Raw genomic sequence first — 14,016 nt, forward strand, 5'->3', positions numbered from 1 at the left:
ATGGCGATGATACGGATGACTGGTGCAGGCGAGAATGATTGAGACCTCAGAGGCAGAGGGGGATACGTAGCGGTTATGCAAGGTGCATAAAATGGGCATGCATCCGTGATGCGTGGAGAGATAAGATACGAAGAGTCTCTCGGTCTGCATCTACGGACACAAGCTGCAGGTTCATGTCAACCACGAGAACACCCCCGCATCCTGGTGGCTGATGGATTCACTTCCGCAAGCCACATGCCTCTCTACTCCATGCGTTGTTCATGTCTGTTGTCGAGCTCATGCTCGTACACAGGAACCCCAGGAACGGCGGCAGGTCGGCAGAATGTGAATGTCGCGGCTGGCCAGGCACCGGACTCGGTCGCAGACGGCACGGGAGCGAGCGAATTACCTTGGGAACCTGCCCCTCATGAGCTGCAGACCAGACCGCTCCTCCAAACACCTTGGCCAATATCGACGGATGGCCCCCTCTGCCCCTCCACGCCGCATCGAGATTGGCCGTCAATGACACCCATGAGGGGCAGATTGCCACGCAGAAAGGTACCGTTCTGCAGTCTCAACGGTCATCATGGAGGGGCAGTGGTCAAAGGTGCCTGTGTATTGCCTGTTAACAACCCCTCCATCCAGATATCACCTAAGCCATGGATGCCGATGATACCAAAAGCAAGATGCGGCAAGCACGAAGGCAATCATGATCCTCCTCTCCTCCTGTTTCCGCAGCACACTACCACGTCTCAACACCTGCTGGCAGATGCAAACGAGGACTCTGTGGACAGTAGGTGGGAAAAGTGCCTGGTTTCGTGTGTGAAGTTCCATGCTGTTCCAGATGTCGGCCAATCAATGCAAGCCGAACCCCACCATTGCTTTCGGCCAATGGCAGAGCTCGATTCGTCTACGCAGCACACTGTAGTGTACCTTAGGCGGTCCTGGCTCCACAATCCACAGCACAGAGCCCCACATCCAGCGCCCACAGCCCGCCGGTTGGCCTGTCCGCGGCCAGTCCTTCAGGTCACTGCTGGGCCTGGGCCGGGAGCCGTGAGGGGCAACCTCAGCAAGCATTGGAGGATGAGGACGGAGCGTCCAGGTCTAGCTGGTCGCTGAGGTGGTCTGGTCGACTGGACGCATCGAATGGAAGGAAGCGGTGACCTGCTTGCCGTAGCGTGCCACGCCTGGCCCCCGAGTACCTGCCTCCGGGCTCCAGCCTCCAACCTCCAGCAAAGCTACTACCTTGCCTTGCCTTGCCTTGCCGTGCCTTGCCTGCCTTACCTTAACTCACCAACCGACCCTGAACCTAAACTTCTCCTCCAGAGTGAACATCGTCACAGATCTCTCATCTCAGCTTACGCACCGCCTCTCTCTGCTGTTGCTGCTGCTGCTGCCGTTGTTCGACATCCAGAGCCTATTCCAGCACCGTCAACACCCAACACCTCAACTCTCTCACCCAAAGCTCTCACCGATACCCCACCATCAAGATGGCTTCCCACGAGCAAGAGGACACCATGCCTGAGGAGACTCAGGGCTACAAGCTTTCCCAGCCCAAGCAGAGTCTCGCTGAGTACCAGCAGATGGGTGAGTCCTGATTCTCTTTCAGTATGATTTGTGTCGTGTCTTTATCCCCATTGTCTGCCTTTACCTTTGCCACATCATGCTTCGAGTGGACGATACAGCTGGGGATGGGTCCTTTGTGTGTGCCCCTCACCTCACCTCTTCACCTTTGTTAGAGATTGGTGTGTGCCAGAGAATAGCTCCCAGAGCTCCTCACTCACCTCGGTGACAGCTAGTCCTCATGCTATTCAGCACTGAATACGTGCAAAACACCATCATGAGCTCCAAGTTGGGAAAGACCACCCAGGACAGGAGCTCCTCCTGCCTGTCCAGTTACTGCCAGCACCTCACCACACATCCTTCACCACCACATCATCACTCCTATCAAACCTGCCTCTCGTCAGCAGTCGCTCTCTTCACCTTTGTTTTTGGGTATTTGCTGTACTGCAAAGAACAAAAACACAAAAACAAAAGCAATATCGCCTCGATATGGAGAGACTGTACGAGGGCATGCGCCAGGTTATGCGGCGCCAAAACCGCTATAACGCCTTGCAGCATCGCAACTCCATTGAAGTGCCTCCGGCGCCCCTCAACACCCCATCCGAGTCTCGCGCACAGTCTCCAGCCCTTGCTGCAGCTGGTGGTGGCATATCAGAGCTTACCTCCTTGGAAAGCCAACTTCACCGAGCCAGAGCCCTCTCACGGCCTGTGCCCCCCAATCCTCCCAACTCCCCCAAATCCCAGCCGCAGCAGCAGCGGCAAGATCCAGCCCTCATCCGGGATTTCTACACCTCACCCAACGCAGTCCTGGCAGCTCATGGAGTCACTGTCGATACATACGAGCGTGGAGATTTTGAACAAGAAGATGGAGAAGTCACCCCGACTAACCCGGCAACAGACCAGAACGATGAGTCTCTCCAGCGCTACAAGGAGTCCCTCGGCCTCGGCGGCGGCAAGGACCTCTCTGACCCCAACGATCCCCGTGTCTGCATCATCCTCTCCCTGACCATGGAGTCCCCCGGCCGCGACCCCGTCACCATCGACCTGTCCGCCCCCGGCTCTGAGGCCAGCCTGAAGGACAAGCCTTTCAAGATCAAGGAGGGTGCCAAGTTTACCATGGTTGCCACCTTCAAGGTCCAGCACGAGATTCTCAGCGGTCTCCAGTACGTCCAGGTCGTCAAGCGCAAGGGAATCAAGGTCAGCAAGGACTCTGAGATGCTGGTAAGTTCCTCACCCCTCCGTCCATCAGCGGCTCTGATGATAACTGACTCTCCTCGCAGGGTAGCTACGCTCCCAACACCGACAAGCAGACCACCTACACCAAGCGCTGTAGGTTTCCCCCTTAACGGCTCAATTTTGTTTTTGAACCCAGTTGGCTGACGACCCATAGTCCAAGAGGAGGACGCCCCCTCCGGCATGCTCGCCCGTGGCCACTACAACGCCATCTCCAGCTTCGTTGACGATGACAAGAAGACCCATTTGACCTTCGAGTGGTCTTTCGACATCGCCAAGGACTGGTAGACGGGATGAGGCATCCTGATTCGCTCATTTTCACTCTCCTCCTCGAAAACCGATGAAAAGGGCAGCAAGTCTTGTCTCGCCCAGCCATGGCCACGGCCCCGCGACGGTCTTGAGAATGCCGTGTCGAGTTCGAAGAAGCGACAATGATTTTAGAGACCGTGTTCAGCGAGCTGGATGATCCATCCGTCTGCGCAGGCGACTCCCCAGGATCTGCCATCTGTTCCAACCTGGGGACCTGGGAAGACGGGGGCCCTCCCTCCCCATCACTCACTCAAGTTACAAATTGAAAAGAAAAAACAAAAGACATACACAAAACGCCAATGTCCTTTCACTAGGAGAAAAATAACACACATGCAACCCTCCAGGGGGGATGGATGGATGGATGGGAAAGTTGTTGCTAAATTTTTGCTTCCACCTCATACAGGTCTGGCACACATGAAGTCACGAATCACACAAAAGATTGGTCGGTAGATGGCATATAGTTCCAGTCTCATCAGCTTGGGATCCTTTTTGTTTCCGAGCGGAATACAAATCCATTGGATCGTCATCATATCATTGTGTCCCTCTTCTTCTATGTGTCTAGCCCCTTTGAACTTGGAAAAAAAGGCAGGTCTAGCGACTGACCAGCTGTATATGTATGTCTTTCTGACATAGGGTCGAGTGAGTCTTTGTCACAAAGCCATTGTGCTATATCGTCATGGTTCATTGAAATTTTACGTGTGCTTGCCAAGGCAGCTACCACCAATTGGGTTGGTGGTGGTGGCGGTCCTGTGCGACAATCCAATTGTGTTGTTGCCGTCTTCCACCTTGGAGGCTTGTGGTACTACTACAGGAAGTAGTCGGGCAGCGAGTTTCCATCTGCCTGCTTCTCTCCGCCAGGCTGCATGTCCTTGTGCTGGTCGTTCTCTGGAGCCGCCGCAAAGACGTTGAAGAACCTCTCGCCCGTGTCGCTAACCTCCAGTACACTGGCCATGTTGCCACACCTGTAGCAGTAGTTGGGCGCGCTCCAGACCGTGCTCAGCCGGTCATCGTACAGGACCTGGAAGCCCTCCTGACACAGCTGGTGGGCTCTGAGGATGTGATCCATGTTGTTTACCGCCAGGAACTTCTTGACTACTTGCGCGCCAAAGGTGTAGCCTGCCCCGCGGGGGCTGAGGGAGAACTCGTCTCGCTCGGGGTCTGGGTCGGACCATACAAGGTCGGCCATGGGGCCTTCATGGGGGATTTCGCGGAAGCGGTCGATGATGACGATTTGGTCGATCGAGTGGATGGAGGGGGATAGCCCTGGACACAATAATCAGTCAGCATGCTGCAGCCATGGAGGCGGTCGAGCTGTGGGGACACATACCGCCATGGACGCAAAAGATCTTGTCGTTGATGACGACACTCAGGGTCAGGAAGTCAAACATGTCGGTGAAATAGTGCCATACATTGGCATTGCCGTATTTCCTGGAGCACTCGGTGTAGAAGCCGTATGATTGGGTGACGCCGCGAGATTCATGGTTGCCTCGGATCAAATGAACGCGATTGGGGTATCGAAGTTTCAAGCACACAAGCAAAGAAATGGTCTCGACGCTGAACATGCCGCGGTCGACGTAGTCTCCTGAAGGGGGGCAGGGGCTGTCAGTCGTATTCTTGACCAAAGTTTCTGTCGATTTTCTTCCAAGTCATAACACAACACCCACCTAGGAACAAATAATTGGTGTCTGGGCACCATCCGCCAATCTTGAATATCTCAATCAGGTCGTAGAATTGGCCGTGGATATCGCCAACAACGGTGACGGGGGCGCGGACGTGAACGACATTGCTCTCGCGCATGAGCAGCTCTTTGGTCTTGGCGCAGATGGCCTCGATGACGGACTCGGCGAGGAGCTCCCTCTTGTATAAGCGCGAGATACACTCGTCGAGGTCGACGGACGCTATTGTGACGCGAAGATAGTCAGCCGCGGATGGCTCCTCGTGATCGGGCATGCATGACGCAGCCAAGTGGTCGGAGGCTTACCTGGAAGACCGGGCATCGCGATGGTAGGTTATGCGACAGGTATTGCGAGGGCGTCGGCGTCGCTGGGGGGGAAGGATATTGAAAAGGACTCGCTACCAAGTGTTGGGTGCGGGTGCGGTGCGGGTGCAACAGCGAAGGCCGCTCACGAAGCGGGTCGGCGGTGACCACTTCTACTCCAGGCGCGGGCAATGTGTGGTGAGAGGCTTCGTGGTTGTGTGAACATGATCGAGAAGGACGAGTCTTTACATGGACAGAGGTGCGCGGCGGCGGCGGTGTCGACGAGGGGCGGTTGCGTTGTGGGCGGTTCGAGGTGGACGGCGGCGGGGGGTATATACGTAGACGCGGGGGATGGCTTGCCCACGATGCCTGTCGTCCGTCTCGTCAAACCTTGGGCGGTGGTCTCGTCAGTGGTCCACGAGAGGAGAAAGGAGCGACGGAAAGGAGGGCGCGTCGACGAGGAGGATGGCCGCGGGAGGAAAAGAGGTTGTCGTGACTGGTCGGTATCCTTGAGTTTTTTTTTTTCCCGTTCGTCTTTAGACGGGCGACGGCAGCGGCTGCAGAAGCAAGGACGTCATGCTGTGAAAGACGGGCAACCATGCAATTCAATCCACCATCTCAAATTGGCAGCAGAGGGCAGGCAGCTTGGGAGCTCGGACCTGGCTGAGAAATGCGAATCCAGACGAAGGGGAACAGTACCTGAGTTGAGTACCGCTTACGTACACCCGACATTATTAGGGGCTGCGTCCGCTGCAAGCCCCTGGCAGAAGATGCTGAGGAATTCCTTGGCTAGGGAAGCCTGGCTTCAAACGTCACCTCAGTCACCTGCCAGACCAGACCGACCGACCGTCCAGTCCTTCCTTCCATTTGGTGCAATCAGATGCTGGAACGCAGGACTGGCCCGGGGCATAATTATAAAGAAGCGTCCATCCCCCCTCCACCTCCCTCTCACTCAACGCAGCCGCCTGCGCTCGTTCTTCTTCTCTCTCGCACACTCTCTACCCATGTCAACCTTTCTCGCCTGGATTCGCGCCTGTGTTCTTATTGCCATCGTCGCCAACAGCAGAGCGAGAACTGGCCCGGTTTGATCAGCTGGTCCTGGCGGGCGTTTTTGCCCGCATCTGCTGCGTCTGCATCTGACCCTGCTCAGGGCCGATTTGCCGTTACCTTTCCTTGCTTTCTCCTCCGTCCCGAGCACCACCTTGTCCATATCTGTCGCAAAGCATCGCGTTGCGTACGGCTGCCAACGATCTTGGCTCCCAGGGAAATCACAGCACCTGGCATCTGCAGAATCTCATATCTGCCGTGGATCGGATAACACTGCTCACCATTGCGTTTCCTTTGTCTCTGCTCCCAGCTTCAGCCTTCCGGATCGTCTTTTGTGTCTTCTGCCCCTGCTGCAGCTGCGAACTATCGCGCGACGCTGAGCATGCGTTTCTTTTTCAGGGTCCAGACTGGTCTAGAAATATCTACATCTGTTTCACCCTCTCGCTCAAGAGATCGGGGAAGCTGTCATCGCAGCCGCGGGTCAGCCTGACATGCCCGCGTTTGAACGCGACGCGGCATCCAAGTAGTCGCTTTCCATCTTTCTAGTTTTCATAGTGCCGTCCTGCTCCCGAAAGGCTCTCCAGGCACCGTGTTCTGTCCTTTCATCCAATGCGACAGTTGTCATGCCTTACTCTGTGCTTGGCCATTACCCGAGATCCCTCTCACGGAGTATGCTGCTGCTGCTAGCAAGACAAGCCCTGTCGCGTTGATGGCTGGCTACATATGCATGATAGAGACATACCTTCGCCAGCAGCCTGTCACCTGAATGGTTCTGTGCCTGTCATACCACCCGGGGATGGGGCTGACGGCAACCGTGGGGAGACGAGGCCATATGTTCCCTCCCTGGCCGTGTCGCTACTGTATCTTCCCGCCGCCCGCCCACCTTGCTGAATCAGATTGAGCGCTGCGTGCGACAAAGGCATATCACTGGACTGGCTGCCTTGAGCAATGGAAAAAAGAAAGCATGACCGGGCCGACGTATTTCCGGTTTCCTCCTTTCAGCCCAGCGCAGCCTTCTGTCCCCTCGGAAGCTGTTGCCGCTGGGCGGTGGCGGCGCTGTGCCTCACCGGATAGGTACCCAGCCCCACTTTGCGCCTGAGCCTGGGCGCGCAACCTTGAACTTTGGTCAACTTCGTCGCGCTTCTCCTGTGCCCTCATCCTTGCATCGCATCGCCATGCCATCGCGTGTGTGATATCGCGGCTCTATACCACTCGTCTGGCCCTCGCGACTGCATGAGTGAGGTCATCGCTGGACTGAGTCTGCTCCGCCGCTCGTCATCACAGACCATTGAGGACGGACCGTCTGCCATGAGGCGATGCGCCGTCACAGTCAGCACCAGCGCATTCTCTCGACGACACCTCTGAATGGCCTCATCCCACCCTCTCGACAGATATCGACTTGGTGCTAAGCTCTACGAGACATATCTTTTAGAAACAGCCTCTCATACGCACCCCCTCACAGACATCAACCATATGCTGTCGACCCTCTGACCCTAGCTGGTCCACATTACCTGTCACGGCCACCGATCGAGGTTGGCTTTCCCCCTCCAAAGCTTGTTGCTGACTTCATTCTCACCGTCCCAAGCGCTAGACTCACGCGATCTCTGGAACAGACGTCGATCGTGCGGAAGCGCCTGCTCACGCGTTCTCTGTCGGCACCTCAGTTGGGCGCATTATTGTGTCTTGGGTGCGACTATCTTTGTTTTTGGGGGCACAGCAGACTCGTGACTCAGTCTCTGTCTCTGGAGTCGAATTCTGCATTGTGTTCTACAGAGATTTTTGATTATAAATCATCCTTCATTACCAACTAAGGCCTCAGTGGCCTTTGCCGGCACGCCATTCGACATCCATCCGACGAGGCTTCGTTAGCAATGGCAGACTTCGCGCCAGGTATGGGACCAGCTACGAAAGAGCCCAGCTGCATTAACTGTGGCGGCGTTGGACATTGGGCCGTTGCGTGTCCCGAACCCGTCAGAGCCAAGCCAGCGTACGTTCATCAATCGGTCCATATAGCGCCGCAACTGCTTGGGCAACGACTGACTCGAAGACAGGGGATTGAGCCGCAAGCCCTCGACTGGCCATGACCACGGCCGCGGCGGCGATGCCCAGCACGGCGGCCGAAGATCGGGTCCGGTGGTCACAAAGTATGCTCCACCCGGCAGCAATCCGATCGTCACTCGCTACGCACCCCCGCCCAGCCAACCCCATGCCACGGCTCCTCCGTATCCCGGTCCCCCGCAGCCATACCCGTCTTATCCACCTCCGCCGGGTGGCTATGCACCTCCCCCACCCCCGAGCAGTTATCCCAGCTACTCTCAATATGCATCGCCGCCCCCGCCACCTCCACCGCCATCTGCTTCCTATCCACCACCGCCTGGCCCTCCCGGTCCTCCAGGACCTCCTGCGCCGTTCCAGTATGGAGCTTCTGGGCAGTATGGCGTTCCTCCTCTCCCGGGACCCCCAGGGCCGCCTCGGCCTCCTCCTCCTCCCTCTTATCAGCCGCCTAGTTATCCTCCTGGCTCGGCATACCCCCCTTACGCACCTCCTGGATATCAGACCAGTCCCCCTCCACCTCCGGGCGGCCAGTACCCTCCGCCGGGTGGAAGCTACTCTTCCTCCAACTATGGGCCTCCCCCTCCTCAGCCGCCTTACAGATCTCAGCCACCTCCCCCTCCTCCGCCATACGCCCAGCCTTACGCGCCTCCTGATCGTGGATACGGACCATCGCCGCCTCTACCCGTCCCTCCTAGGGGTCCTCCATTACCACACGGGCTGCCACCCATTCCCCCCACGCCTCAAAGAAACCACCCGCCACGGGATCGAAACATCCAGAATCGCCATGGCAAAAACAACCGCCAGGACCGCCGACAAGATCGTGGTCGTCGCAATAAGCATAACAACCAATCCAAAAGGGACCCATCGCAGTCTCAGCCAAAGCATGGCGCCAAAGACGCCGCCAGGGATAGCAACAACAATAACAACTCTGAAGTGGCCGAGCCAACCCCAACACCAAAGGCTGACCATGCTAAACCCGCAATCACCGACAGCGATACGCCAGAAAGCCGGCATGCACCCACGGTGTCAGAGCATGGCGTCAACGAGGAAGACGACTGGAAGTGGGAAGAGGAAATGATATTCAAAGAACCAAATCAAACACACCAGCCAGACCCCATCGCCAAACCTCTCCCCGGACCGTATGACTACCATGATAACATCATGCTCCCTCCGACTTGGAACGCGACGTGTGTCCTTTCCGAATTTGTGAAGGAGAACAATCTGGAAGAGTTTTCGCGGCCGATTCGAGAGACCGAGTACTTCGCCACCCTCAGGCACGACCCGGTGTTTTGGAAGCCAGCGCCTGACGCCGGGAAGCTCAAGAAACCCGAAGTCAGAGAACGTATCAGCACATTCAAATCGTCCCGCCTTCCAGGATTTCCGTCCCTGCCGCCAAAGCCGCCGACCCCGGAAAATCGAGACCATCGACATCTGAACGACCGCAAGCGCGCCTGGGATGACTCCCCGTACAAACAGTCCCGTGGAGGAGGTGCACATGACAGTGATTGCCAGCAGAGCCGCTACAAGAGGCAGAAGGGCGAGGGGCAGGGAGCATACGAGAATGCGTCGCCTCACAACCGACGAGGACGGGAAGACAGCAGAATAATCGACCGGTACCGAAGCCAAAGATCAGAGCGTACGGAGCATGAACCCAGCGATACCCATTTTAATTCTGTGGACAGCAGAGAGGCTGGGTCTGCCGTGCGCGAAAGAGAAGGGTACGTTGCCCGCCAGGATTCGGGCTACTACAGCTCTCGCCAAGTGCGTGGGCGACAAGAGTCCTCCAACGGCTTCCACGACCGGAGGCCGACAACTCCAACATTTCCTGGGACACCCGACAGCCGTCCACCCAGCAGGCAAGGATCTCACCATTCGTGGCGCCGGGGATCTCATAGCAGTCACGCCGACTCGCGCCCGGCATCCAGACAATCCATGGCTTCGGGTGCCTCTCCTGGCGGCGAAGATTCAGACTTGGATGACCTGGAGGCCGAACTCTTGGGAATCTCGACAAAGACGAAGGGCGGAAAGGAAGGCAAACAAGGTGATGGTAGTGCGTTTAAGATTCGCAAGAAAGTCCCCAAAGTCGACTCTGCATACAGGTACGTCAAGTTCAAAATCTACTTCATGTAGCATCAGCTGACCAAGTACATAGCCGGCGATGGTGATATTTTCTACAGCCACCTTCTATTCATCATCATAGTCATGGGCATGGCTGCAGATCATGCCAAAGTAACAGTACCGTGGGCGGTGACAGGGTGGCAGTACCTGCACCAATTTCTTACAACTACTCACAAGCTACATTGAATGCGGGGATTCTGCCTTAATATTTGCTAATACAACGGCGTATCATCAAGCCCGGCGTTGGGATAGCCTCCTCTCGGCGGCCGAAGGAAAAGCACCTCGGATCAGGAACAGTATGTCGTCGTCGTCGTGAGTGTATAGAGACTTTGTTGGATGAAGTTGACGACGACGACGCCTCGCAATAGGCCTCTTCGCATTGTCCGAAGATGGCATGCGAATGGCCAGTTCAAAATCAAATTCGCCATTCATGATTTGAAATGTTTCCTTCTCTGTGATTCGCCAGGCGTGTTTAGTTTCGCCTTGCCTGACACAAGTCCGGTGTCAAGTTGCTGGTGTGGCCGAGAAGAAGGGATAAGGCCTGAGCAATGGCTCGCTCCCTTCACTTCGGACGAGGCAGAGCAGGCGAACCTCGGATAAGTGGCCACACTTCAACCACGCGCGGATTCCTGTCAGCGTGGCCGAGGCTGGATGGTAGCCTGGGCCACGTCTCTCCCATCAAAAACAAGCTTAAGCGATGGATCCGTTTCCGTCCGATAGGCGCGTGGGGAAGTTGGCGGCGGTTGTTAGCGGTCAGGTCGCCAGTCGTTGCTGGAAAACACACCCAGACTCGCAGTGGCCAGTCTCTGTTTTCAATGGGAAAGTAGTGGGAATACTGTCATCGTTCGAATGTCTCCCCAATTCTCTTGTTCTCACGTGTACGTGGTCATGTCGGGTAGTCTATCTTACAATTTGTTCAAATACATACAATATCTATGTTATAACGATCAATATCAAATTTGCTGCCTCAATCAAGTCACACGATATCAGGCACAAGATTTAGTTTCAAACTCCGACTGGCGTCAATTGCTTATGGAAAAGTGACGACCTAATAAGAAAAGTATGTAGGATACAAAATAAAGAATGGCCGTTTCCATAGCTCTATACCCAAGTCTGGAATTCCATCGCAGCTCCGCGGGAGTCCCTGACTCCCTGCGTACTGGATTAAAATCCCCCAAACTCCCAGGCTTGACACCAAAACGCGAGGATCTCTCAAAAACCCACACAAACTGAAGAAGTGAAGATTTCTCGCTTATGCACGGTTGTTGAGCTCCATGCGCTTCTTGATGCGGTAGGCGATGGCGCGCTTGCGGCCGGCAGCGGTCTGGGTGAAGGCGACAGAGCCGCCGAAGGGGCCGGCGGCAGCGCCGTTGCGGACACGGGCAACGCAGACGTTGGAGGCCATGCCGACCTTGCCGTCGCAGGTCATGCCAGCGGGCATCTGGACCTTGACGGGGAAGTCGGTGTTGGTGGCGAGGGACAGACCCTGGATGCCGAGTCCCGGAACGTCCTGAGTGACCTGGGCGCTCTGGAAAGCAGACTCCTGAGTACCTCCGGAGGTACCGTCGACATCGGCGGTCAGGGGGCCGGCGCCGTCCTGGTTGATCTGGCGGAAGGTCATGGTGATGGTGCCGTCATCAGCGCAAGTGGGCATGCCCTGGGCAGCACCCATGCCGGCGGTAGCGGCGACGCGAGCCTCGGGGGGACCGTTCTGCTTGTTGCCCTTGTTCTTGCCACCACCACCGAAGAGACCGGCGAGACCCTGGCGGACGTGCAGCTCGGCGCGCTTGGCGGCGTTGTTGGGGATGTTGTCCTCGACACCAGTTCCGGAGGCGGCACCGTTGTTCTTGGGGGCGGCGGCACCACCCATGAAGTTGTTGATCATGACCTCGGCGGAGATGGGGCCGTTACCCTGAGTGCGGCCAAGAGGGCCGACCTCGCCGGAGGAGATCTCGCGGTCGCGGATGATGGCGGTGTCGGCCTGGGAGCCGCAGCCGTTGGAAGAGCAGTCACGGGGAGTGCCGTCAGCGACTTTAATCATTGTGTTAGTGTCGAAGATCCCAAAGAAAGCCAATCAACCCAGTCGAAGAAAGACTTACCGGACAGACCGGGCATGGTGACACCGTTGGCGCCATCCATGGACACAACAAGGCCGTGGGCCGAGACGGAGGCGGCCAGAGCGGCGACGACAAGCGATTGGGAGCGCATCTTGATGAGTGAAAGTGGCGAGCTGGAGGAAACTTAGGAGTCGGAGGAGTTTTAGAGAATTAGAGAATGCGTTTATAAAAAGCCACCGGGGCTAAGTTGTGAAGAGAAGGGAAGATGAGAAGAGAAGGCTTGCTTTCTTAATGCTGCGTGATGAGAGAAGATAGAAAGGTTAGATTCGATGGTGTGGACGGGAGAGTTATATAGAAGAGATCTGGATGGTGGCCCTTGGCATTCCATATTTCCTCATGGCCAGGGGGACGAGATTTGACAAATTCCTAGGTGTGGGATGAGATGGGATGGATTTGGGAGGTTCGGAATCAGATCGTTCCATGCTGTTTGGTAGCAAGGGCAGAGCAGGCGAGTAGCAGCTCGTTGATGCCCATGGTCTGTTCTCAGCTGAACCGCGTTCGCCTCTCCCACTCACTCACACTCTCTGCTGCGTGTGCGAGAGAGAGAGAGACTGAGAAGAGAAACCAAACCAACCTCCTAACGCCGCCGCCGCCGCAGCAGCCCGCCCGCACACACCCCCTAGTCGGCCTACCTTGCGTCCCCGATGCTACCTTGCACCTTGCAAACAATTGTCAGGGTCAGTGTGCCCCGTGTGGCTAGGACCTTGGGGAAGGGTGGATGGGGAGGGAGGAACAAGATGGCCGTCAGTCAAAGTCAACCTCAAGCAAAGCTCGGTATCGCGTCAAATCTAGTGGCACAGGCATGGGGCACAGGGGCGTGGATGAGAGAAAACGAGGGACAGACGGGGGCGTGTGGAAGCAGAGCTGAGATGGGTTTGGTTGAACCTCTGTGTGTGAGGAATTGAAATCGCTTGTCGAGGGTTCTTTTGCCGCGCAAGATGACGGGTTCACATTGAGACGACGAGACGGAGCAGAGACAGAGACAGCGGCCCCGGCAACGTCGGAGAAGAGTCGACTGGATACCAAGATGATGATGCGTCGTGGGGGATGGAAAACGAGGTTGAAGCTGCCAAGATGCGGCTCTGAGCAAATCGCATCTAAGGCGCTGGAGTAGGCGCCCACAGAAGAGAGGCGAGGGAGCACCCGCGAATCCACCCGCCCACTAGATCCGGGCTACTGCGCCTCATAGTACATGCCTGCTATGCAAGAGTACGTAAGGCAAGGTACGTGAGGTATGTCGGAATGATTTGAGTGATGTGCGGCAGGGCAGGGCAGGCAGGGCAGGGTAGACAGCGCGGTGGGCGGTTGCGAAGCGGTCGCGATGTGCGGCCGGGGTTCAAGCTCGAGAGCGACGTGGTGGTCGTGTGTCGAAGGGATGTGCGGTTAGGTTTACAGCTGCATGAAGCTTGGCGAATCTTTGCTCGTGAATCTGTTTCAGTGGAGTCTTGGCGGCGTTCAACGACCGTGCTGTGCCTGGTGCCTGTGCCTGTTGCTCGAGTGAGTGAGTGAGTGAGTGAGTGTGTGTGTGTGTGTGTGTGTACATGGAGGTTGAGGTGGAGGTGGATGATTTGAGTGAGTGTGGGCAAAAGAGAGTTGCAGTAGTCAGGAACCTGGGCA

The 14,016-nt window shown here is 56.5% G+C and overlaps 3 protein-coding genes and 1 pseudogene across 4 annotated transcripts; 2 read left to right on the forward strand and 2 right to left on the reverse strand.

Moving 5' to 3' along the window:
- Positions 1-2,031: 2,031 nt before the first annotated feature.
- GCG54_00009567 (Rho GDP-dissociation inhibitor) lies at positions 2,032-3,063 on the forward strand (the record flags this gene model as incomplete). The annotated part of the gene is made up of 3 exons (XM_045409511.1): positions 2,032-2,763; positions 2,823-2,871; positions 2,933-3,063. The coding sequence occupies 3 exons, from the start codon at positions 2,032-2,034 to the stop codon at positions 3,061-3,063; spliced, it is 912 nt and encodes a 303-aa protein (XP_045260053.1).
- Positions 3,064-3,889: 826 nt separating this feature from the next.
- GCG54_00009568 lies at positions 3,890-5,081 on the reverse strand (annotated as a pseudogene). Its single transcript has 3 exons — positions 4,749-5,081; positions 4,412-4,666; positions 3,890-4,347 (listed from the first exon to the last, which is right to left on the reverse strand). Coding segments are annotated over exons 1-3 (1,046 nt in total).
- Positions 5,082-7,980: 2,899 nt separating this feature from the next.
- On the forward strand, positions 7,981-10,294 carry GCG54_00009569 (uncharacterized protein; the record flags this gene model as incomplete). The annotated part of the gene is made up of 2 exons (XM_045409512.1): positions 7,981-8,096; positions 8,161-10,294. 2 exons carry the CDS (start codon positions 7,981-7,983, stop codon positions 10,292-10,294), a joined length of 2,250 nt encoding a protein of 749 aa, XP_045260054.1.
- A 1,240-nt stretch (positions 10,295-11,534) lies between these two features.
- Positions 11,535-12,490, reverse strand: GCG54_00009570 (uncharacterized protein; the record flags this gene model as incomplete). Its single annotated transcript, XM_045409513.1, has 2 exons — positions 11,535-12,313; positions 12,382-12,490. The coding sequence occupies 2 exons, from the start codon at positions 12,488-12,490 to the stop codon at positions 11,535-11,537; spliced, it is 888 nt and encodes a 295-aa protein (XP_045260055.1).
- Positions 12,491-14,016: the final 1,526 nt, after the last annotated feature.

Source organism: Colletotrichum gloeosporioides, assembly GCF_011800055.1.
Source record: "Colletotrichum gloeosporioides strain Lc1 chromosome Unknown consensus_72, whole genome shotgun sequence".
NCBI lineage: Eukaryota > Fungi > Ascomycota > Sordariomycetes > Glomerellales > Glomerellaceae > Colletotrichum > Colletotrichum gloeosporioides.